General features: G+C 44.7%; 1 protein-coding gene across 1 annotated transcript in view; it reads left to right on the forward strand.

Moving 5' to 3' along the window:
- Positions 1 to 219: 219 nt before the first annotated feature.
- Positions 220 to 23,180, forward strand: part of sema3aa (sema domain, immunoglobulin domain (Ig), short basic domain, secreted, (semaphorin) 3Aa) — a 32,268-nt gene continuing 9,307 nt past the window's right edge. Inside the window, exons 1-9 of the mRNA XM_070991746.1 lie at positions 220 to 856; positions 13,420 to 13,580; positions 15,061 to 15,123; positions 18,636 to 18,755; positions 19,585 to 19,675; positions 19,769 to 19,888; positions 21,960 to 22,102; positions 22,237 to 22,351; positions 22,437 to 22,506. Of these exons, the coding sequence (XP_070847847.1) occupies positions 751 to 856; positions 13,420 to 13,580; positions 15,061 to 15,123; positions 18,636 to 18,755; positions 19,585 to 19,675; positions 19,769 to 19,888; positions 21,960 to 22,102; positions 22,237 to 22,351; positions 22,437 to 22,506 (989 nt within the window). The 5' untranslated portion in view covers positions 220 to 750. The remainder of the gene's footprint in view (positions 857 to 13,419; positions 13,581 to 15,060; positions 15,124 to 18,635; positions 18,756 to 19,584; positions 19,676 to 19,768; positions 19,889 to 21,959; positions 22,103 to 22,236; positions 22,352 to 22,436; positions 22,507 to 23,180) is intronic.

Below are 23,180 nucleotides of genomic sequence, written 5' to 3' on the forward strand. Positions count from 1 at the left end.
TTAGAAAACTGATGACGAATAATAAATGAATTAAGAGCGGAGAGACAGCAGTATATAAACCTCACCATCCACCACACTTTCTATCCACTACTCTGGTTTCATCGTTGCTCTCCAGTCATCCCGCCCCTCTCTCTCCCTCTCTCTCTCTCTCTCTCTCTCTCTCTCTCAGCTGCTCTCCCTCCCCTCCCCTCTCTTCCCGTGGATGGTGTAGCTCTCTCTGTCTTTCTCGCTCTCCCTGGCAGTCTGGTGGAGCCGCACACAAGGATTAGAGGGTTGCTGTGAGTGTCTGCTCAAAGAGAAGAAGCCAGAAGACAGAAAGAGATTAAAAAAAAAAAAAAAACCTCTAGACAAGGATAGCCTTCCTGTTGTGGATAAGTGATCTGATTTACCTTCACGCAGGCTCTGCTATTCATCTCCTTCACGCCAAGCTGAAGCCCTGCTGAGCCTTCACCTGGGGGAGAACAGATAAGCCAAGGGACTACATAGCCTGGACCTCCACACGGGGAGCCATGTGAGCGGCACCCCTCCACCCACTTCACACTACAGAAGTCCCCCCACAGTCTGCACTCTGTGCTGGGGAGCACAACCAGGATTTCCCACCCCCCTACCCCCCCTCCCCGGAACCTCCACTTTCAGGGCTCGCGTGGAGGGACTCTCCAGGCTCGGCGTACCCCAGCGGGAGACACTCATCTCTGGGCACTGGTCAGGGTCGTGAGTGCCCCCTGGTCTGGAGGCCAGCACTCCAGCACCATGGATTACCTGTTTGGGATTGTAGTGCTGCTGTGCGGGGCGGTGCAGCCGGGAAGAGGTGTTGAGCCCAAGCACAACGTACCCAGACTAAAGCTGTCATACAAGGGTAAGCCCATTCTCCTTTCTCCCCTGACTCCAGGATATATGGGACGGCGGCGGTCGCTGGTGCTTTTAACGTAGACTAGCTTGTCTGGTCTCTTTCTCTTGCCCGTGGCTGCTCTTTCATGCTTTTCTTTTCACCCATTCTTTCTTATGTTGAGAATCCCTTTTTCCTCTTCTATTTCTGTGGATCTATTTCTGCCTCTGTGTCTCTCTCATTCACTCTTTCTCCCTCTTGGTCAGTACACAGCATCTAACTCTCCACTTCACCTTCTTTATTCCTCTCTCCCATTAACTCACTCCTTCCCTCTCACTCGCTCTGCCTGTCTCTCAGAATTCACTATTCTTCTTACAAATAGTCAGAGTGGTTCCATATGTTGAGGGGTTAAATGTATATATTGGCCCCTGTACCAATTTTCCCCTTGTGCTGTCCCCTTCTGCTAGTACTGTACAGCCCTGTTAAGTGCTCTGAACAGGCAGTAAGCCTCTGTTTTGATGGCTTCTGTCCCAAAAACTCTGCTTTGGTCATGACACAGAGCCTTTCTTTGAGGGGCCGTGCAGGTTTCCTGACTTCTCATTACTCTGTCCTAAATGGATCCAACAGTTGTCGAGTTTTGTTTAAATGGAAAACTATATATGCATGTTGGTTTGACGTGTGTGCATTAAATAATCTATTTGCAGTCGAACGCATGGCAGTGAATGAGAGGGAGTTTCATGTGCCTTTTTATATCGTGCACGTGTAAGTTTTTGACGTATACAGCAAACATGTTATTCTCTCTGCTTCTGTGTTATTTTGAGGGGAGACTGCGGAGCGCCGGTTCTTCCTCTCCTCCTCTTCCTCCTCCTCCTCCTCCTCTTCCCTCTCTCTCTCTCTCTCTCTCTCTCTCTCTCTCTCTGTCTCGTCTCCTCTCTCACACCCTACACTAAATCAGGCTCTTTGTAATAGCAGACTTTTCATCTCAGCTAGAAATAACTGGCAACATTTTTGGCATATTTTGAGAAGGTTTTTTTTGCTTTTTAATGTCAGTGAGGGAGGCTATTGTTGACCGAAAGTATATGGCTGGGAGTGTGGTCTCCCATTTCTTTATTTTAGTCCTGTTTCTCTCATAAAACATGCCCTCTGAAAATTTACGAACAGGCTGATTTGCCGTCGTTTTGCGTCTGAAAACATGAGCGTGTGGTCGATCGTCCCTTTATGTGTTCGACTGTGTCACCCAAAGCTTTGGTTCCTCAAATAATTTCAATCTATGTTGAGGGACAATTTCAGTCTCGTAGGGGGCAAACCTGATGTTTGTCACTCTAATTCATTTTCTATCTTTAGCCAAGATGCTCGGTGTAACTTATGTTTAGAGGCTGGCTATATGACATGCTTTATTCTTTAGATGAAGTGCAACTTGTAATTGTGGGACAGTATATTTTCCTTTATCACCCTGTCAACTTCCAAGCTTGTATGGCGATTGTCTATGCTCTAAATCTAAAATAAAAAGGCATGTGACTTTTGTAATTGAATACTTTTTTTGTCGGTGCGTCCTGGTGCCACTGTGGTGTGGTGTAGTTGGCGTATCGTGATCTAAGATCGTAAAGGGTGATGACATGCATTTACCATGTGAACAAAATAGATCTGGAAAGAATCATAGTTGCACTTACCTGCTACATGTCAAACATCCCCTGGGCTCCATTATGTCAGTTCACACGTAAAGCAGCCTCTAGGCATGATGGGAAAATGTCATCCCTCCTTTACGCAGCCATCTGTTTAAAGAATGTGAAAATAGTTCCCTCCTGCCCCCCTTTGTGATCCTCTTCACTGTTCAGACTGACAAGTGAGCATGTTGCTGACAACAATACGAGACAAGAGATATGTCATCAAGCATCAAAGTCTGCATTGACTGACTGTGCAAGTGATGGATGTGTGTCTTCAATCCAAGAGAGCAGGTCTGCAGGGGAAGAGTAGCCTGTCATGGCAGATGCACTTTTGTGGATGTACAATTATTTTTGCTAAAAGTACATCAAAGGCTCGTTGTTTATGTGTATGTGTGTGTGTGAATGTTCTTGCCACATCTTGGTGTGAGGACTCAACACCCTCTCTTGTGATTTCCTCCCCTTAGACTGTAAGCAGTGTCTCGGTGTGCGAGTTTGTGTGTGTTTTAGCGAGGCAAGAAATGTGTCAGGTCTGGCGTGCACTCATATAATTAGACACCTGGTTTTGTGCGTGTGCACGTATGCATAAGCTCACAAATCGGTATCTTTTATTGTGCTCTGTTTCTATAATTATGCGTGATGCCAAACTGCTGTTGGCTTCTGCCATTGTGTGTGTATGCATGTCATTGTGTGAGTGATCATGGGGTGTAAAGGCATCAGAGTGTATCGTCTGCCATTGTCTTTGTGTGTCACTGCTCGCCAGTGTCTGCGCTTGTGTCTCGGGTCCACAGGTGTTTGATGGCTCTCTTGATGCTTGTCAGGGGATGATTCTCAGTTAACACCTATACTATGGTGGGTGGAGGGGCGGAGAGAGGGATGGAGGCATGGTGGGGGCGATGGTGGATGGGAGGAAATTTGCTTTTAATGAAGGAAAAGCTGGCAGACGCACAGTAGACGACGCAGAAGGACGGGAGGCTGGTCGTTAAATGAAGTGTCACTCATCCTCTCTCCCTCCACGAAGACGGCGTAGTAATTAAGTCAAATAAACGACAGGGAGGAATACTCCTGGGAAGGACAGTCAAACAAGCACAGAGAAAAAGAGCAGGTCCTTGAGTGGGACGATCGCACAAGCAGAGAACGAAAGAGAGACTGAGGCCCGGGAGTAGGACAGTAACAAGAGGGCCTGTGATTTAGGCGAGTCAAATAACCGCTGAGCGTGTGTGCAGGGTCCCATGAAATCATCCTCAAATGAGTGCTGATGACACGCCTCCGGGGACGGATTGTCAGGAAAAAAGTGAGTGATTTTCGTCTGCCGCGAAGGACAGGCAACAACTGCAGAGTGAGCAGTTTGAGAAAAGGAACGACTGAGAAATGGAGGCAGGTAGATAAAATGACATCTCATGGGACGGCTGGCGCAGCAAGTGCAGAGTAAATGATTTCCCAGTGGGGTCAGTTAGACATTCAGGTAAAAGGATCTGGCTTGATGGGGACAGAACTATGATCACAAGAGTTAATGATTTTCTCTTCTCCTTGAGACGAGAATAGCTCTAACTTTCCTCGCCTTGACTAGTATCTCAAGCGGAGGGAGCCACAAGGTGAAACTCAAGTCCAAAGTAAAATAATCTTGCTTGGCAAAGATATTTCATGTATTTAGTTTCGCTTCATCAAAGTCTGACTTGTTCAAACAACTGATAGAAATCGGTGTTGTGTTGTAATATTTAAAGGACACCTGATTTTCCCTGGAAAGTGAATCATCACCTAGATTTGCCGAACAAAGTGCAACTGGCAACATATTGAAGTCATCCTCTTTGATAGTAGTGTTGCACAACTGAGACTGTTCAATGCTGCTGCTGCATGACTGCAGCACAGCAACCATATGAAGCGCAGCGATATGCTCCCATGGATCAATGCATACCTGCACACTATCGCATTCCTGAACACGGTCCATCTACAGCGCTCTAGCAGCGCTCTAGAAGTAGTCATCAGGAGGAACACTGACCCCTAAAGGTCAATTGATGCACAGTCAATGCAAACACATGGGGGTAGGTGCATGCAACTGCAAAACTTGACCCTATTGCGATCCCTCGAAAGGAGCCAGCGAGCGGCCGTTTAAACTTAAAAGGTCTCGTTAAACAACCTGCTAATTACCCCTGCCGTGGGTAATTACGGAGCCTACTGTATGACCTCTTAATGCCATCGCAACGGCCCCACGCTGGCTGGATGGGTGGAACTGAGGAGGAAAGACAGAGCGAGACTGAGAAAGAGACAGGGAATCTGGAATTGGCTTACAAGCCTTCAAAATAGACACTTGGTGTGGAACCGCACTCAACGCAGTCTGGACTGAGCCCCATAATAAGCCCGTCTGTGTGAGTGGGTCCGTGTGTGTGTGTGTGTGTGTGTGTGTGTGTTTGTGTGTGGGCGTGCCTGCCTATGAAAATATGTACTGTTTGTATGTTTGTGGGTGTTTGCATGTGTGTTGGTTTATCAGTGTATCTTTGTCTATTCATGCTCTCACATGTGAATGAGCGCCTCTCTCTGTTGTATCTGTCCGTTCTGCGGGCTGGGCCTGACAGAGCGGATGTAGATAATTATAAGGTGTTCTCCCAACGCGCCAACTTTGGAGATGTCTGCCTCCATCTCTCTCTCTCTCTCTCTCTCTCTCTCTTTCTTTCTCATCGCTCTTTTCTTCCTACCCCCTCCTCCCTCTCCTGCGGCTCAGTCGCATCTCGAGGAACCACAACACCGCAGACCCTAAGTACAATCTTCTAGTAGGCTGTGTGTCTGTGTGTGTGTGTGTCTGTAATTTTTTTTTTTTTTTGCTAGTCTACTTTTCCTGTCTCTTTGATTGCAGCTCATTTGATACATATCTTTTGGCTATCCTTCTTTTCAACTCCATTGGACACACACACACGCACACACACACTAAACTGCCCTCATCTTTGTTCCCACACGGGCACATTCCAATAGTATAAGCCAATGTTTTGCAGTGGTTTGCCCCCATGTTCCATCCAAATATATGACATTTCCTCACACTGACTCACACACCTGACCGCAGTGTTTGGTAAGCTCCCATCACCCAAGTCCACACGCTGAAAGCTGGCATCATGGAGTGTGTGTAACAGTGTGTCTACGCTGACACTTATTGCCCCGTAGATAATTGTGCAACAACTCAAATGCACTTGCAAAACAGAAAGCCATTCATCAAGTCGCACATATCTGTCGCTTGTTTTAGTTGCAGTTTTACACTTGCATACTAAACCAGGAAGTGGGTGATTTTGTCTGTTGTCGTTTATAAATCGTTTTATTTAACTTATCTTGTTGTAAGTGATTTAAGCTCACACAGGAATGCGGGTATCATTGATAAGTTTTTTGACCTTTCAATTGTGTGTGTCGAGCTTGCTTTCCAAGTCGCTGCGTGTTTTGGAATATCACACACTTCCCCGGCGTTCAGGAAATGTTCCCAAATTATGCTGCTATTTGCTGTAGAACACAAAAATGATTATCAAAAACATCCCGGATGTGTGCTCATTGGCCACAGTAGGAGGTAGTGACAGCGCAGAGTGTTTGCTCACAGACTAACGTGTGTGCACAGTAATTGTGTGTGTTCAGTGTCCATTTTTTTTTGTCTGTGTGTACATTAAGCGCTGTATGGACATGCACAGAGGAAAAATATCCTGTGCCTTTGCATCTGTGTTTGGGACACAGGCTTGGGTTACAGCGTGGCGCAGATTGCTGAACCGCGGGTATGAATGGGCCCGCCACCTGCTAAGTCTCGTCAGTCAGATGGAGAAAGGGTGCACCATTCAATCTGAACAGAGTCGTGTTACAAATGAGGGGGACATCTCTGCAGAAAGACAGACAGAGCGACTGATAGACAGCAGACGGACACACAGACAAAGACAGGGGAGTGGCAGACGAGCAGAAACACAAATAAGCAGAGAAAGTAAGAGTGAGTGATGCAGAAGGATGTGCAGTGATTTATAATAATTACAGACACCGGTGGTGATTTTAATCCGACTCGACCGCTCTTACTGCCTCTAATGTCAAAACATAAGGTCAACTTGAAATACCAGTCCCTTAAAGTTTCAATAATTTAAGACTTAATTTGCTGTGGAGTCATTTTTTTTCTTTCTTTCCTGTTGACTTGTTATTTCTCTCTCCCTGTCATAAATGTCAGAAGCAGCATGAGATATAATGAGGAAGGTTTTGAAAACACTTTGCGCAAATGTCGTATTTCAGTTTGCCACATTCGGAAATGGCAAATATAAATCTTGACATTATATAATTAATGCTCGGGACTGTGTTTATTAGAATTCACAAGTGCAAATGCATTTCATGAAATGCAGACAGTGTATTCAATTATCTTATGAAACCTCGTTTCGTTCCACGAGATCCTCGGATAATATTGTGCAGAGCTGAAATGTGCATCTGTGCCTGTGGATTTGTCTTCGAGGGTCTCTGTGGCATCAGTGTGTTTGCTGTCACAGTTTGCCTGGGACACGTTCAGATCTGTAGCCTTGCCTCATTAATTCCTAATAAAATGGCAGAGCTGACATTCGGCTACACGGTACAGCTGACAGGCTGCACTAACAGGCAGTGGCTCCAGACATGACCACGCTAACCACAGCCTGGTTCCTCTCAAAGTCCATCCGTCAAGCTGCCTGGCGATAGCACCATCCCCTTCTTTCTGCACAGCTCTGCAGAGGAGCGATATTGTGATTTGTGTGCGTGCGCTTGGCAACACATGGCCCATTTTGACTGTTTGTACATATTCAAACAAGTTTGTGCCGGCGACTGTATTTGCATACGAAAGTGAATGTGTGTATCTGCGAGTTTGTCTGTGTGTGTTTTCCTTAAAAGTAATAAGAACCAGAGCTGCCGAGCAGCCTGGTTATACCGTGAGCATTTAGTGGTGAGTGAGTGGGCTCTCTGCGGTAGGCATGGCCAGGCCTCTAGCCGTCTGTGGTCACGGCGCTGGTGGAAAACTGCTCTCTGTGGTCCAGCCGTCCAATGACAGGAGGAGACACACGCTAATGAAATGGTTCCATATTCAACCGCTTTTGTTATGCGCGCTTTTCTTTTCTCCCTGCGCTCATGTTTCTGCCTTAGTTTGCTGTCATTATCCTTGATATATTTTTTTGTCTCTATTTTATCTTTCATTATGTCGCCTTCTCCGCTCTCAACTCTTCCAGCATGCTGTGCCCTTGTTTTCAGTATCCCTCCTCTCTCTCTGTCTCTCTCTCTCTCTCGAGGGAAAACAGGAATGTCGTGCGGTGATGAGGAAGTCTAGCATTTGGTTTGAGAGAGATGAATGGTGCTGTATGGTGAAATTCAACACATACTTACACTACTCATATGGATTCTGTGTGGTTTGGGATGTGGTCGCGTTTTCCTTGTTAGTCCCTCTGATACATATCTTTTGGTTGAACATGCTGGTATTCACAGGACAGAATATGGTATTAAAATTTCCCATACGATCCAGTCCTTGATTATGAATTACGGCCATGAGTCACTTCGGTTAAAAAGTAGAAAAGTTTCTATTTCAACTGAAACCTCGCAGAACTGGCATGAAGGCAATATCACTATGGCTTCAACAGCAAACTTGTCACATATTTAGCGTGGCCGTGTTGAACAATCAGTCAACACACACTTTGTTCATGCACACGTTCTTGGTCCTTTTGGATGAAAACACACACATGGGAGCTGTTCGTAATCACTGTGTGTGTGTGAGGTTGCACATTTCCTGTCAGAGCTGTCACTCAGCCGCACCTGAATGAGAAATCCGATGGCCCCAGGTTGTGTTGTACAGATGGTCACCATGGAAACCAACCCACACCTGCTACTGTGCTTAGAAAGAGAAAGAAAGGGAGGCAGAGAGAAAGAGAGGGGAGGTGAACTTTTGAGGCATGTGTGGATATCCTTGAGCTCAGGATAATATTTGAACACTTTGTTAAGCAAAGCTCTCGGCACATTTCCACGGGCGGCCGTCTCGCCTTTTTTTCTGACACCTGCGTTTTGTGGCCGAGGCCGTCGCGAGAGCGGCAGAAAAAACGCGCGCCGCACCACACACGGAGAAAAAAGAAAGCATTCAGAGGAAGGGTTGAGAAAGGCAGAGAGGATCGACAAGCCAAACCAAACCGCTGGAGGTATTACAGCGCTGTGTGCCCTTGGTTTCCTGAAGCTAGCCTCGTATTTAAAAGATAAACGTGTAATTCTCTGAGCCAGTTCCTTTTGAGCTGCCATTTTCTTTTTTTTTTCTCCCCCCACTGCCTGTCAGTGGAGTCGCTCTTTAGTAATACAGAGTTACACACTCTGACGAAGCACAGAAACACACCTATAGCCCAAGTCAGGCGCCTTCTGCCAGCAGCAGAATGAAAGAGAAAGCTGTGTCAACAACAGGAAATTAACAAGTAAAACGTGTCATTCAAACACTTTTACACACCCAAAGCCCCTCTGCTCTTGTTGCACCTTCTCTGTATATATGAGCAAGAGGAACACTTCACAAGTGTTGCATTAGTTTAATGGAATATTACCCATCTGTTGAATCTCAGTAAAGTGTTTTCCTCTGTCAGGCTTTTATGCTTCGTGTCACTCAAACACACACTCACACAGCGGCGCGTACGCACGTTCAGATAAACATAATTTAATGCCCTGTCGTCTTTCTTTCATGCCGTTTCATTATTCTGCTATTGCGTGGCATGTAGGCGTCCAAAATGCCTGCCTGTTTGGAGAATGGGGGAGTGAAGAGTACTCCACAGACAATTGCACTTGAATTTTGAATGTAGCTCTTTTTTTTTCCTGGGGCTTTTTAAGACAAGAGGCAGGTTATTTTCCATAATGGAGTGTGGCAGACAGACAAATGATAATTTATTTGAATGAAATGCTTGTATTTACCTTGTTTGAAGGGGTGTCCTTGAATATACAGTGTGTGTGTTCGTGCAGGGAGTGAATATAAAAATGAAGTAACTTCAGTATAGCTGGAACATACATATATGAAAAATATGTAGATTCACATATATAAGATATCATTCATATGTTAACACTAAACTACAAATTGATGATTTCACCGTGTCTTTGGATGCATGCAGATGTCTACAGATTTGCATCTGTGCGTGTGCGTGCATGTGTGTCTGTGGCTGTTTGCATAGGCCGCAGTGCCTGGGTGTGTGTGTGTTTTAATGTGTAAAAGACAGAACGTGCCAGTGAAACAGAGCAGACAGAGGATCTGTGTAACAAGAGAAAGTGGGATGGAAGTGGGCAGCGGAGACTGAACAGAGAGTGTGTGCGTAGCCGGGTGTGTGTGTATATGAAGTGAGTGGAATGCATATGCACACACACACGTATGTGCGTTTCAATGTGCCCGTGTATCTGGTGGCTAGTGTAAGCAGACTGTGTGCGGTGAGGGGCCGTGTGGCATGTGTATGCACACACATGCATTTTAATGTATGTGTGCTGGGGGGTCCAGGGCCAGGGCGTGTGTTCGAGGGGGAAGCTGCTGAGTGCGCTCACTGTTCGTCTAGTAAGCAGAAATGCTGATTGGCTTACAACTTTGTCTGGGAAGAAGTTTGTGTGTGTGTGTGTGTGTGTGTGTGTGTGGGTGTGTGTGTGTGTGTGTGTGTGTGTGTGTGTGTGTGTGTGTGTGTGTGTATTCAGGGAGAATTGATGTGGTGTAAACATTTAGGTCAATATGAATATAATATGCATGTCAGTTTAAGGGTTTGTACTTGTTTGCATTTTAAAAGCAGAGCGCTGTGAATTCATGTTGAACCTGCCTGCCTGTGTGTGTGTGTGTGTGTTATTCTGAATGTGTGCACGCTCGTCTTTTGTGTGGTTGCTATATATTGTATGAGCTGTGCTGCACGCCCGCTATCTGCCCATGCTCTCATTTCCAAACGAGCGTGTCTGTGTTTAGGTTGGAGGTCCTTAGGTGCTCACGCCCAGTTCCTTCGATTCTCCAAACACACAGTAGATCCCAGCTCAGATAGAGCAGCTCTCTGTGTGTGTCTGTGTGCGCAGGCCACCGTGTCTGTGTCGGAGATCGCCACGTGTTGAAATATGCCTGTGTGTTTTTTCTTCTTTGGCCCATCTGGGGTAAACCTTTCGTGACGGACCACGGAGGCTGCCATTTTGGACGGCATTCCTGGCTGCCGGGTTGAGCTCCAGCCTCTCACTTTCAGATGACACCGGTTGTCACAAATGGAGCCAAGATGGCAGTGAAGCGGAAATGAGAAAAGGTCTCTCCTAAGTGGAAACAGAGGGAAGACGGAGGATATTGTTGTTTGTCCTCTGACTGTTTGTTCTTGTGTCTCAATATCTGCCATTCTTTTGTCTCCTTTTTATTTATTAATTTGAAAATTGTTTATTTTTTCATTTCATTCCCGTTATTATGAATACTTTTGCTTTCTGCCATATCCATTTCTTTTTCCATTACTTCATAGCTGAAACATCAGAAGACCTCCTCTGGTGGTCTGTCGACTGGAAATCGTATTTCCTTACTTCCCTCCTCTAACTCGCGTCTGATTGGTAAACTGATAGTCAGATTCTGATTGGCTCTGACGTCATATCTTAACTTCAATATGTAATTACTTGTCGTCATGATTTTAGTATTGTAGCATTACAAGTGTGTATCAATGTGAATGCCTCGATGTTAGTGTGCATGTGATGGCCAGCGTAGAAAAAAAATGCCTACACACACACACACGCGCACTGAAACCCACACACATACGCTCAACCCATCTGTGGTACACTACAAATTCTCACACCAACACACATCCACAGACCTCCATTGATGCCCACACCCACCCACTCCATTTCCTTAGCCTCAAACTTAGCCTCAACCCGAAATCCAACTGACGCAGATGAGCTGCAACCGTCTTTATTAGGTGATGACCACTCCCTCTCACGGTCCTCGTCCACCCCGCTGGTACTCGATACGCAGGCATGGTTGACACACCACTTCCTCCTTCTCCCCTCCCATCAATCCCCTCTTTTATGTAGACACAGATGTCCAAGATCTTACACACTGTGAGTGGGCGCAGATGGCTCCTATAGCAGCCCGTCAATCAGAGCTTTGTGGGGAGAGCAGGGAGATCACAATCCACCGGACTGTGTGTGCGTGTGTGTGCGTGTGTGTACACTATATACGCGTTTGCTTGTGCTGGCTTTTTTGTGTGCCTGTGTGTGTCCATGATACACGGTGGCACTGATGATGATGGATGATGTGGTGTGATAGTGAGGCTGATGTGTTCGAGGACTGTACCTGTGGTGCAAATATAGAGCACATGTTCAGTATCCAGAGGCACATGGTTTAAGGGGTTAAGTCAATTTCTATTAATTGAATAGTAAACCAAATGTTACTGTTATTTTCAGAACATTAAAGAGAGGCTATGAGCAAAAATGAGCCACTCCTGATTCGCAAATTCCTTATTAATTGTGGGAGCTGCTGTTCAATTAGCTGAACATATGCCATTGTTTTGTACTTAATTATAATTAAAGATATATGTTTTCATAGGCATTTGGTCAACGTGGGCTCTCATAATAGAGATATGTATAATTAAGATGATGTGAGGGGTTGGAAAAGGAAGTGTCTTTACACACAGTAGTATTAACTGTGGGGATTTTTTATGAGATTTAATTAGGACACAATCATTGTGATTACTGTTAAATCTGTGGTTTATTTTTTCCCCAATTACTTGATTATTTGCTTAGTCTCCAAAATGTTTGAGATGAGTGAAAAAAGCCTGTTAAAATGTCTCAGACCTCAAGGTATACAAATATAAATACATGAAATAAATTGATTCAAATTCTAATGCTATAAAACTGAGAATCATAGCAAAAAGCTGTAACTAGCAAATGTTTGGTATTCTTACCTGATGGCTGACGAAAGCAAGTAATCAATTATGAAAATGGTTGCTGTTTAATTTTCATGTTGATCACCTGTATACTGTAAACCATAACGAACTCATCAGCTCATGTGATGCAGACTGAAGGGCGATGCACGTTCTGGCTCCTCCATTGATTCCCACGAACACTGAGGCTCTCCTGGTTAAACTTTAACCAATATAAATGAACTATTTTGTCTTACTTTTGTTGTGGCAAACAAAATTCAATCATTGGTTTAACCTGATGTCAGGAAGGGAGTGTGGCTCTTTGTTAATATAAAACTATCAGAGGTGATGGAACTCATGTCTGGTGATTAAATGTTAACTGACTGTCAGAGGTTGCTGGACTTCAGCCCGTACGTACAGTCCTGTGCTGGTTTTCACGTAGCGTGGCTGCTTGTTGTTAGCTTATACACCTGAATGGAACAGAAATCCATGTGCAGTCACACACTCCTCAGTGTTGATTTACATAATAACCCATTTACAGCAACATGCCACACACACCCACGCATTCTTACGTACACACAGTGTCTCCCCTGGCCCTGACTCCATATGAATTATTCAACCAATCACACGGCTGAACAGTCTGAACCGTGTCCCTGATTGGGACATGCTGTGTTCGTTTCGGAATGTCTCACGCTATACCTGACTGACGCATGTCTGTATGTCAGTGTGCGCAAATATGTGTGTGGAAAAGCAATTAAGGAAATGTGAAAAAGGTAATTTCATACAAGAGGGCACCTGGATCGTGGAAGCACTAATATATATATGTACATATTTATCCTTTCAGTGCAAATATATTTAAAGTTTTTGACACATGCTTATCAAGTGTTGTGAGAATAAAGTACTCAACTTGGGTGATACTGACTTAAAGTATGAGTAATTGTGCTCTCATACAATATTGAATCTAAAAGGTTGTTTTTTTTACAGCATACTTTACTTTTACTGTGGTGTTTTGTACTACTTTGTACTCCTCTGTCAATCTTTGAGTCTTTTGTTAGCCCTTCCTGTACACGATCCACTCTTACTCTTCCTTCTCCTCGTCTTCCAGAGATGTTAGAGTCCAGTAACCTCGTCACCTTCAATGGCTTGGCCAACAGCTCGAGCTACGACGCCTTCCTATTGGACGAGGAGCGAGGGAGACTACTGGTCGGAGCCGAGGACCACATCTTCTCATTCGACCTCGTCAACATCAACAGAGACCACAAACAGGTAAAACTCGGGTGCGGGTGTCCGTTCAAGGTGTGTGCGAGGGTTGGATAAAGTTGTTTTCTTTTGGTCGAGGTTGCAAGGTGTTATTTGAGCTCTTCTCTTCTCTTCTCTTCTCTTCTCTTCTCTTCTCTTCTCTTCTCTTCTCTTCTCTTCTCTTCTCTTCTCTTCTCTTCTCTTCTCTTCTCTTCTCTTCTCCCTCTGGAGTCCATTACACCACCTCTTTCTCCCCTCCCTTCGTCCCTCCCACTGTCTGTCTGGGTCCAGACAGGGCTGTCCATAATTCCATTACACCACCTGGACTAGGTTAACAGTCTTTTTATCAGATTCAGGCTGCTATCATTGACACACAAGACTGACACAGACATGCCTGGAGGTTGCAGAGAGCTGAGCCAGGGTATGAAAGTGCTGAAAGCACATTGTCAATGCAGAGAGAGAGCGTGTCTCTGAATTCTTTCGCCCTTGGCTCGGACGTATTTTTTTTCCCCTTTTTCGTTCTTTTGTTCTGATCTTTGCGTCATTGTGAGATAAAGACCAGAAAGCAGTGATTAAGCAAATCTAATGTAATTACCTTGAAATGTGTAACGCAGATTCCCTCGAGAGGAACACTCAGCTGATCTAACGAGGAGATAAAGTCGAGGAATGTGTGTGCTTTGTAAGGACATCATAATGCATGCACATGCATGTGCATACATTTCCTTTGTCTGTCCACATCTGCGTGGCCACCAGCAAAACGCAGAGCTCAACTGCACCCCATTTTTGTGGATATAATCATTCCCTTACTCATTACAGCTCACTCATTCACTTTCCTTCCTTTCGTGCGTGTTTACAGTTCACGTGACACCAGGGGCCACAGATGGATTCGCCTTAAGGACAGTACAAAGCCATCATTTATTTCCTTTGTTTCCTATCTCCTCCAAAACAAAGTAGCAAAAGCCGACTTTCGCTTCAAATTTGAAGTGAAAAGCACAACCATATGCTCAGGATTTCAACTGTAGAAAAGAGATTAACTTCTTAAATGCCATAATTTGAACCAGAGCCTGTATTTAGACTTTCGAATTGTCTATATCAACACAGAAACAGCAATATTGAGGGTGATATTCCTGCGTGCTGTACCTACATATTGTGTCTCATTCAGTTCCACATAAACACCCTACATTATTTCAAATCACTTTATTTTACCTTTCATCTGAACCCTTTTTATTCTCCACTTTTTTCATTACACTTTAAAATGCCATTCCTTACTCATCATGTACCCTCACACTGATGGTATGACCAGGGATATAGAGGGAAATAAGGAAGTGAGTAAACTATGAATTGTCAATAGAAAAACATGACAAATTCAAAGTCATTCTCCTGGAAATACACAAATCCTGATTTCCTCTGATTCACCGCATTGACTCACTGTTTCATGAAACAACGGGTAAACCTCTCCACTCCACCTCCAGCGTAGTATGACTTTGTTGTTCTCTCACTCGCACAGATCGCGTGGCCTGCCACCCCCTCCAAGAGGGATGAATGCAAGTGGGCAGGGAAAGACCTTGGGGTAAGTCCACATTCATGATGGCGTCACCATTTGAACGCTTCCCTACAATTTTTGCTTCTATTGTTAAACAAATTACATGGCTGTCCTGCGTGGTTCCATGCAGTTCCTCAGATTTCTCTGGGATGCGTGTTTTGGTGGAAATAATACAGCATAGAAGAAGTTGCTTGGATCCAGCAAGAGCTCTGCAGAGGAAGGAAATTAGCTCAGATAAAAATTATAGGACAGCAGACATATTCCACAGTGCACTGTACTCTCTGTAGGCCATCCCCCACTGACACACACAACTCAACACGCTGTACAGCAGATGTTCGGTCACAGTGAGGTGTACAGTGACGCATTGCCTCAGAGGTTATTTGCTGCTGTTGGGAGTACGTCTATGCTTGTGCGCATATGTGCATATTTATGTGGGAGTGTATTGTTTGAGTCCCCGTTATCTGGCGCGGCGTGTTAGCTCACATGTGCCGTTCTGCACAAGTTTGCTGAGCACATACTATATGCCACCGGCTTAGTTTGTGTGCACGATGGCGGTAGTGTGTGTTATCTTCGTGTTGCTGTTTGGATAGGCCCTCTCTGTGTTGTATCTGATCTTAATTTCATGGCTGGATGAGTCTGGAGTGCAGCGACTGCAGGGTTTTAGGATTATCCAGAATTACGATGTCCTTTTAAATCATAGAGGTTTTACTGGGGTCTAACTCACCGCCAGCTTTCCGGGACTCTCACGCAAACACACAGCCGCTGCCACACAAGCACCTTCGCTCCCTCACACAGTGGAAAGAGAATGTGTTCTGGCAGCACAGAATCACACAGAGCACAATGATGAGGTATTTGCGTGCTGTGAAAATGTTTACTCTTGAAAATGAGGCGGTGAGAGCAGAGACGGAGCGCGGCACGGAGAGACCTTGATTAGGACATTACTAAAGCATTCAGAGCTGATGCATTTCTCCAGACCACAATTTACAGCCGCAGAGCAAATGTAACAGCTGCCCTCTAAAATGCCTGATGGCTGTATCATTCTCCTTGGCACGACGAGTGTGTAACATTGCCCAGGTTGTTGCGTTTGATTCAGTCAACAAAGGGTTCAGATGCTGGAGTGTGGTCTCACTATTTCATACTGGCTGATGTCATTCCCGATTATTTCTCCAGTGATTCCAGATATTAAAGGAAAAATAATAGTTCCGAGTTGTCCGGCATTTCCCGTGCATTTTCCATATTCAATTAGAGACCTCAGCATAATCTCAAAATTCACCCAACTCTTCCAAATACATGCAAATCTGTCCACCCATTTCTCCCATGGAAAGTCATCATTAATGCTCAGTCCAAAGGCAGTCATTCATTTTATCCAATAATGACTCATTTATCCTCTGCTGGTGTTTTCACATAATGACATGGTTTGTGATCAGGGAAACCATTTTTCACCTGGAGGCAAGACAGAGCCACATGTTTGAGGGACTAACGTCTGCCAGTGTTTAGATGCAAACTACCCACCACACAGCCAATGAGTCTAAGTCGAAGACAGGCGTGTAAAATCCTAAACAGAGCTGACGTTGGGGGAGGTGGAATTACAGGAGTTGGTGAAATGCATATAATAAGGGCGTGAGAATGATGGGGGGGGACATCACGGGTCAGGGGTGATCCTGATGTTCAACAGTAGGAAACACAGAGGGTAAAGTCATTATGTTGTACAGCCACATGTGCACAGAGATGTGCAGGGTTGAGGTCAGCCACAAGACATCATGCAAGTTTAGTCTTCCTAGTCCTTTGGAAATGTGTTTTTGGGATTGTGAGTTAATAATAGCGTGCACAGTTGAAAGGTGTTGAGTGCTTCAGTGAACCACAGTCAGCTGGAAACTACTGGCATGCTGCAGTATAAAGCGATGTGTATTTAACAAAGCTAAGTCAAGAGGAAATCAGATTCCATTCTAAATAAACAGTTGTGGGACATTTTGGGGAATATGCTTATTTGCTTTTGTGAGGGATAGACAACAAGATAGATGCCACTCTCATGTCTGCGTGTTCAATTCAAATTTGTAGCTGGCAGCTTGTTAGCGTAGCTTAGCATAAAGACTGGAAACACGGGGAAACAGCTAGCCCGACTCCATGCAAAGGTAACACACTTCTGATTGTTAAATCATACAAAAACCAAAGATCAAAAATGACAGTTTGTGGTTTCACAGGATTTTTTGTGTGGGACTGTTTCTTGGCTGGGTGCAGCGACTTCCTCAAATCTTGTCATGAAGACCTCAGTTGACTTAGGATGTCATTGCACCCAGCCAAGAAACAGTCCCACACATAACCCCGTAAAACAGATTAAGTGAGTTTGCTGGTGGGTAGGCAGATTGTGTTACATTTGGACAGAGCTAAGCTAGCTGTTTCCCCTGTTTTTACTAAGGTAAGCGAACAGACTGCCTGCTCCATCTTCACATTGTACATACAGATGTCCTCTCATCAAAGTCTCAACAAGAAAGTGAAGAAGCATGTTTGTCAAAATGTCCAACTGTTCCTTTAAGCAAAGCACTGAGGAGAACAAAGAGCCAGATCTTAAACACTTTCTGAATAATAGCAGGAAACTGTTTTTTGGAAATGGTGTGCAGCATGTGATGCCAGAGTCAATTTGATGTAGGACTGGGAAATGTCATCACTCAAACCTTAACTCAGTGAAGTGTCATGTCCATTTATGTCTCATATGTGGGACATCATCAAATCACCAAACTGAAATGTCAGTGAAGTTTAGAAGCCTGAAGAGCTACATGTGTCTGTGTGTGATGTGATGTGCGTACTGCGTTTCCAAATCCCCAAGCAAATGTGTACTTATTTGTTAGGTGGATATTCAGCATGTATTTATAATAAGGCAAACCCCAGGCTAATCTCTTAAACACATGTGCCCAAATAACTCCTCGAGGCTGCTAATGACCCTCCTACATTAACCAATCCAGTTGATTAGCGCACTAATAAACAGTCTCACACCACTGGGACTATCACCATGTGCTGGAGAGCCAACCTAAATACCCTCAGTAAATTCAAACATATGGATCATTAAAGATCTGAGGTGGATGTGCCTGATTTGACTTACAGGTGGGATTTCCTTGAAGGAGACTCAGTTTCATACAGTAAGTCTTTTCCAAACCCACTGGAAAGTCCCTGATTTAAAGGGAATTCCAACAGAGCTTTTCTCCATTCTCCACTGTGCTCTGCTTTCGATTACGTCTGTATTTGCAATTGGACAACATCGGGGCTTTTTTCTATTGAAAGTGTCAGCATTATTTTCATAAAGGATAAAACTTAATTCAGACTTTATGATATGGGGGAGGTTAATGCTAGCAATCTCTTTCCCAAAAGTTTCACATGCTTTACAAGGCTATATAATATATTACACTGGTAGGATTACTACATAAACAGAGACACATGAACGTATGGAGACAAATGTATTTAAATCACTTTGCCAGCTGCACTTCTCGCTGTATAAATACACATCCGGTGGGTTTTTGATGTTTCTTATCTCTTGTCTTTTTCAGAAAGAGTGTAATAACTTCATCCGGGTCCTTCAACCGTACAACCAGACCCATCTGTACATCTGTGGCACTGGAGCCTTCCACCCCATCTGTGCATTTCTGGAAATGGGCAAGAGGGCAGAGGTAATGCATTGGGTGCATTAATGGTGGGGGGTGGGGTTCTACATGTTTAACGAGTTATATATATGCAAAAGGTAATTTAGATCTAAATTGAGCATTCATTCATGAGTCGTAAAATGTGACAATATTGCTTTTGTAAACTAATGAGAGCGAATGTCCAATATTGTCCCCCTTAAAAAAATGTGCACAGCAGTCACACAGACTGCATTGAGTGCATGCTCTCTCTCTCTCTCTCTCACACACACACACAGAATTTTTTCTGTCGAGCACAGCAGTAATCATTCCCTTCATTGATTATCTCCTCATCAATGTTTTCCTTTGTGCGAGGAAGAGGAAAAAAGTGGTCACTACATGGTTCGGAAATTAAATAACCTCTCCTCCACATAAAAGTGGAATCAGTCATCTCGATAAAGGTCAACAGGTTAATCAATGTACCAGCATGGACTCTGCAGTGTGACAATGGGGAGGGGAATGGCTGTTTGCACCATGCAGGTTTACAGCGTAGAAGACCCTGCATGGGTTCACTTGAATTTAAGGTAGTGTTGTCTGTAATTGATTTGAAGAAAACTGAGTTTGGTCTCTCTTTTGTGACTTTTCTTTTAACATATTCAAGAAGCTACTGTTGATCTGTAACCAAAGCAGAACGAGCCATCAGTAAAAGATAACGTACTGCTCAGGTCCAGCCTGAAGTTGCAGCGCGTCCCATCCCAAACACAGTGTGCTATAATGAGAATTTGGCGTAATTTGACACACGGGCTATAAATGCACCTTTAGCCCAGCCTAATGCGGCGTTCACTGGCCTCGTTTTGAACTTTGACCCTTTCCACTGCAGGACAACATCTTTCGACTGTCCTCACATTTCGAGAACGGCCGCGGGAAAAGCCCCTACGACCCCAAAATGCTCTCGGCCTCGCTTCTGATCGGTGAGTTTGATCTCTGCCTTGATTAGTTCCAGGAAGTACACATTCGATTCAGAAGTGGTCATTTGCTCCTAACAATGCTTTCCTCACTGGCAGATGGAGAGCTGTACTCGGGCACATCTGCTGATTTCATGGGAAGGGACTTTGCTATTTTCCGTACCCTGGGAGATCATCATCCAATCAGAACAGAGCAACATGATTCAAGATGGCTGAATGGTAAAAAAAAAAGAAAGAAAAAAGAAGCATGTGAATGATGTATCAACGGTAAAAAAACTGACTTTCTCTCCTGAAGGAATGCATTTTCCTGAGAAAAAGAAAGTTGATCTTTGTTTTTGTGATTTTCGTCACAAAGAGTTGTTCATGTTCTCCTAGAAATCTAGTGTGTAATTTAATTTTGTATTATGCTGGGTTTTGTAACTGTAGTCTCCCTAAATGTCTTGCCTTTCCTTGATTTTTTAAGAGGCCTTTGGCTTCTACAAACTCACATTCGAAGCTAATAGTGTTCAGACCGCAAAACCAAGATAACATACATTTTCAGACCGCGCGAACTCCAACAAACTTTACTATTAAAATAAAAACGGACACTTGTGGCCTGCATAAGCCTCAGATATTCAGTAGAAGATGTAACCAAACCCTTGTCATTGACCAGTTTTGGAGAGAGAATGCCACGGACTTTTCAGCAGACTTTGAAGCATTAAATTCTCTCACAAGCCTCGAGTCTCCAATCATTTCCATTCATGTGCAGACATCAGATATCAGAGCCCATTCACAAAGTCACTGGATTTGCCTGTGCTAGTAAGATTAGCACGGCAGTGAGGGTTATTGACTGTGCAGTCTGTCTGGCTATCTTTCGGCACCGAGGACTTAGGGAGCCACAAAAGGTCAGTTTGAACCTTTCCCTCAAGCTGTGCCATCCCTTTTTCCCCTCTTTCCCACAGAACTAATCCGCTCTCAGCTGTTTTCCTGTAGTGGAGTCAAATTCCTCTCAGTTCCCCTCAAACAACCCCTCCTCCCCAGCACCATCAAAAATCACAAACACTGTTCTCTGCAGTGCTGATTGCAGTGACATATCAATAAAGAGAGAATTAAAGAGGAGAAGTCATTGTTACCCCGTTAATCCCCATCGATCTTTCACCTTGTTCAAACAAATACGCCAGGGATTGTATCCATCCAGCCCGGCAAAATCCAGCTCCTTCTCCACAAAGGGGGGGATTGTAATTGCATGGATTACTGGGATGGGGATATTCTATTGAGCCTTTATCAACGAGGTTACATGGTACTCAGATGTAACAAGAGAGAAACTTGGGAATGAATCCTTAATAGCAGTCGATTCTAGAAAGGATTTAGGGTTAAATGGTAGCTTTGGCTTTGCTGGTTCATGCAGTTTATTTACACATCTCTTCACCCTTTAATGCCCTCACACTCAGCATTGAGGTTAGATTAAACCTCGGCTGAATAAAGTGGCCTTTTGTTGAGAATCAAATGAAATGAAATGGCTGGCGACACCGGCAGAAGCCTGTTTCTGCATGCAACCGCGTGCAAGGTTGAATTTATGAAGGTGTAGATTTAATGGCATATTCACAATAGAGGTATGAAGCGTGTGTGGGGTACACATGATTCATACCAGAGGTCTCGCACCCGCACAGCGCTTATAAATCTGCTTCCCACTTTGGCCACACTTGACTTTTTCACAGCTACTCTATATCCTAAACGGCAACGGAGGCGTAACATGGCACTGCTTGTTTCTCTCCAGCTAACCCCCCGAGCTTTTAGACACAGGCTCGTTTTAAGCGTGACGACGCCTCGGTGACTGCGGCCACTTTTCCTCAGTCCCCTCTGCCCCCTTCCAGTCAGGAGATATCCCATCCCAAAGGCCTCGGCCTCGGCCTCGGCCGTTTAGCTTTGATTTCCTCTTGCGCTTAAAAGTTGAGATAAATTTATTCACGTGTTACCCGGGACAATCAGAGCCATGTGTGGCTGTGAGGATGTGGTCTAGAGACAGGGGTTATGTGGGATTTGGACTCAGAGCGCTCACTTCGGGTTAAAGTCAGATACTGTAACAGCAGGGTGTAAAGTGAATGGCTGTTATTACTGAGCCGTGACTGGAGAATATCACGGGGGATTGGTTTCGGAGGTGTAAAATAGGGGTGAGAGGATTGCCATTCGGGCAGGAGTTGGATTGTAAAAAACACGTTTGTGTAAGGGTGTGTGTGATTCAAGCGTGTGTGAACAGATGTGTGTGTGCAGTGTTGTTTCTCTGCTTTATTTGCTTCCTTTTTTCCTCTAGACCCCAGGTTCATAGGTGTTAACCTGATCCCAGAAAGTGACAACCCTGAAGACGACAAGATCTTCCTGTTTTTCAAGGAGAACGCCATGGACGGAGAGCACACGGGGAAGGCAACCATCGCCAGGATAGGACAACTGTGTAAGGTAACAACACACAAACACAAACAGAATCCTTATCGCAGATTCACGATCATTTCTCACATTTCTGCATGGATATGATACATGTTTACGTCAGCGGCTGCAGAGATCCGGTCATGTTTATTTTGTTTGTGTTACAGAATGACATGGGAGGTCACAGGAGTCTGGTGAACAAGTGGACCACTTTCCTCAAGGCCCGGCTAATGTGTTCAGTGCCCGGGGTCAACGGCATTGACACACACTTCGATGAGCTACGTGAGTGCGTTTGCTTTATTTGCACGCGAGGAGAAGTTGACCTCAAAGACTCAGCTCTCACCTTCACCTCTTCTTGCATTTGCAGAGGATGTGTTTCTGATGAGCTCCAAGGACCCGAAGAATCCAGTTATCTACGCCGTATTCACCACATCCAGGTACGGAGCCGCCCGGATCTTTTCGTGGTGACCTCCAAAATGTGTCTGCGGAGACTGAAAGTCCCAAATAGCTTGAAAGACACCGGTATATCATATTTGTTTTGTTGATTTGTTGCTAGGAGATCAGAGGAAGCTGATATATATTCAGTCGGCAAGTGTTCTGGACAAGTTATTTCCTCTGAATTTGAAAAACACACACGCTTCATATTTCCTTTCAAGAATTCTGCCTTTTCACATCCTTTATTCCCTTTATCTGTAATGTCCTAAGCACTTTATATGACAAGGCGGGATGCGAGCAACTGAGCGTGCCCCCGTCAAATTCCCAGACAGCGCTCCTGGTCCCATAATCCACTTACAGGTGTCTTATGGCTGCTTTCCCCTCGCATGATTCTCCTCCCCACGTCTCAGATTGGAGATTGCTTTTAGCCAATTCCCCCGTTCCCCTGCTACCTGTCCCCCTTTTTCATTGAAACCTTGGCAGAGCCTTGTAGGGAAATCAGATTATGGAGCAGGAGGGAGCGAGAGAAACACGATATTCACTCAGCAGGAACGCACGTCTCTCCGCTGGCCGCCGCCCCAGCCTTGAATGGGATTTTCAGAGGCCGGGTGTGGCTCTATTGAAGCATGTGGAGAGGTGAAGGCTCGGGGCAAAGGCAGATAAGCGAGTTGAAATG

Source organism: Chaetodon trifascialis, chromosome 22 (genome assembly GCF_039877785.1).
Source record: "Chaetodon trifascialis isolate fChaTrf1 chromosome 22, fChaTrf1.hap1, whole genome shotgun sequence".
Taxonomy (NCBI): domain Eukaryota; kingdom Metazoa; phylum Chordata; class Actinopteri; order Chaetodontiformes; family Chaetodontidae; genus Chaetodon; species Chaetodon trifascialis.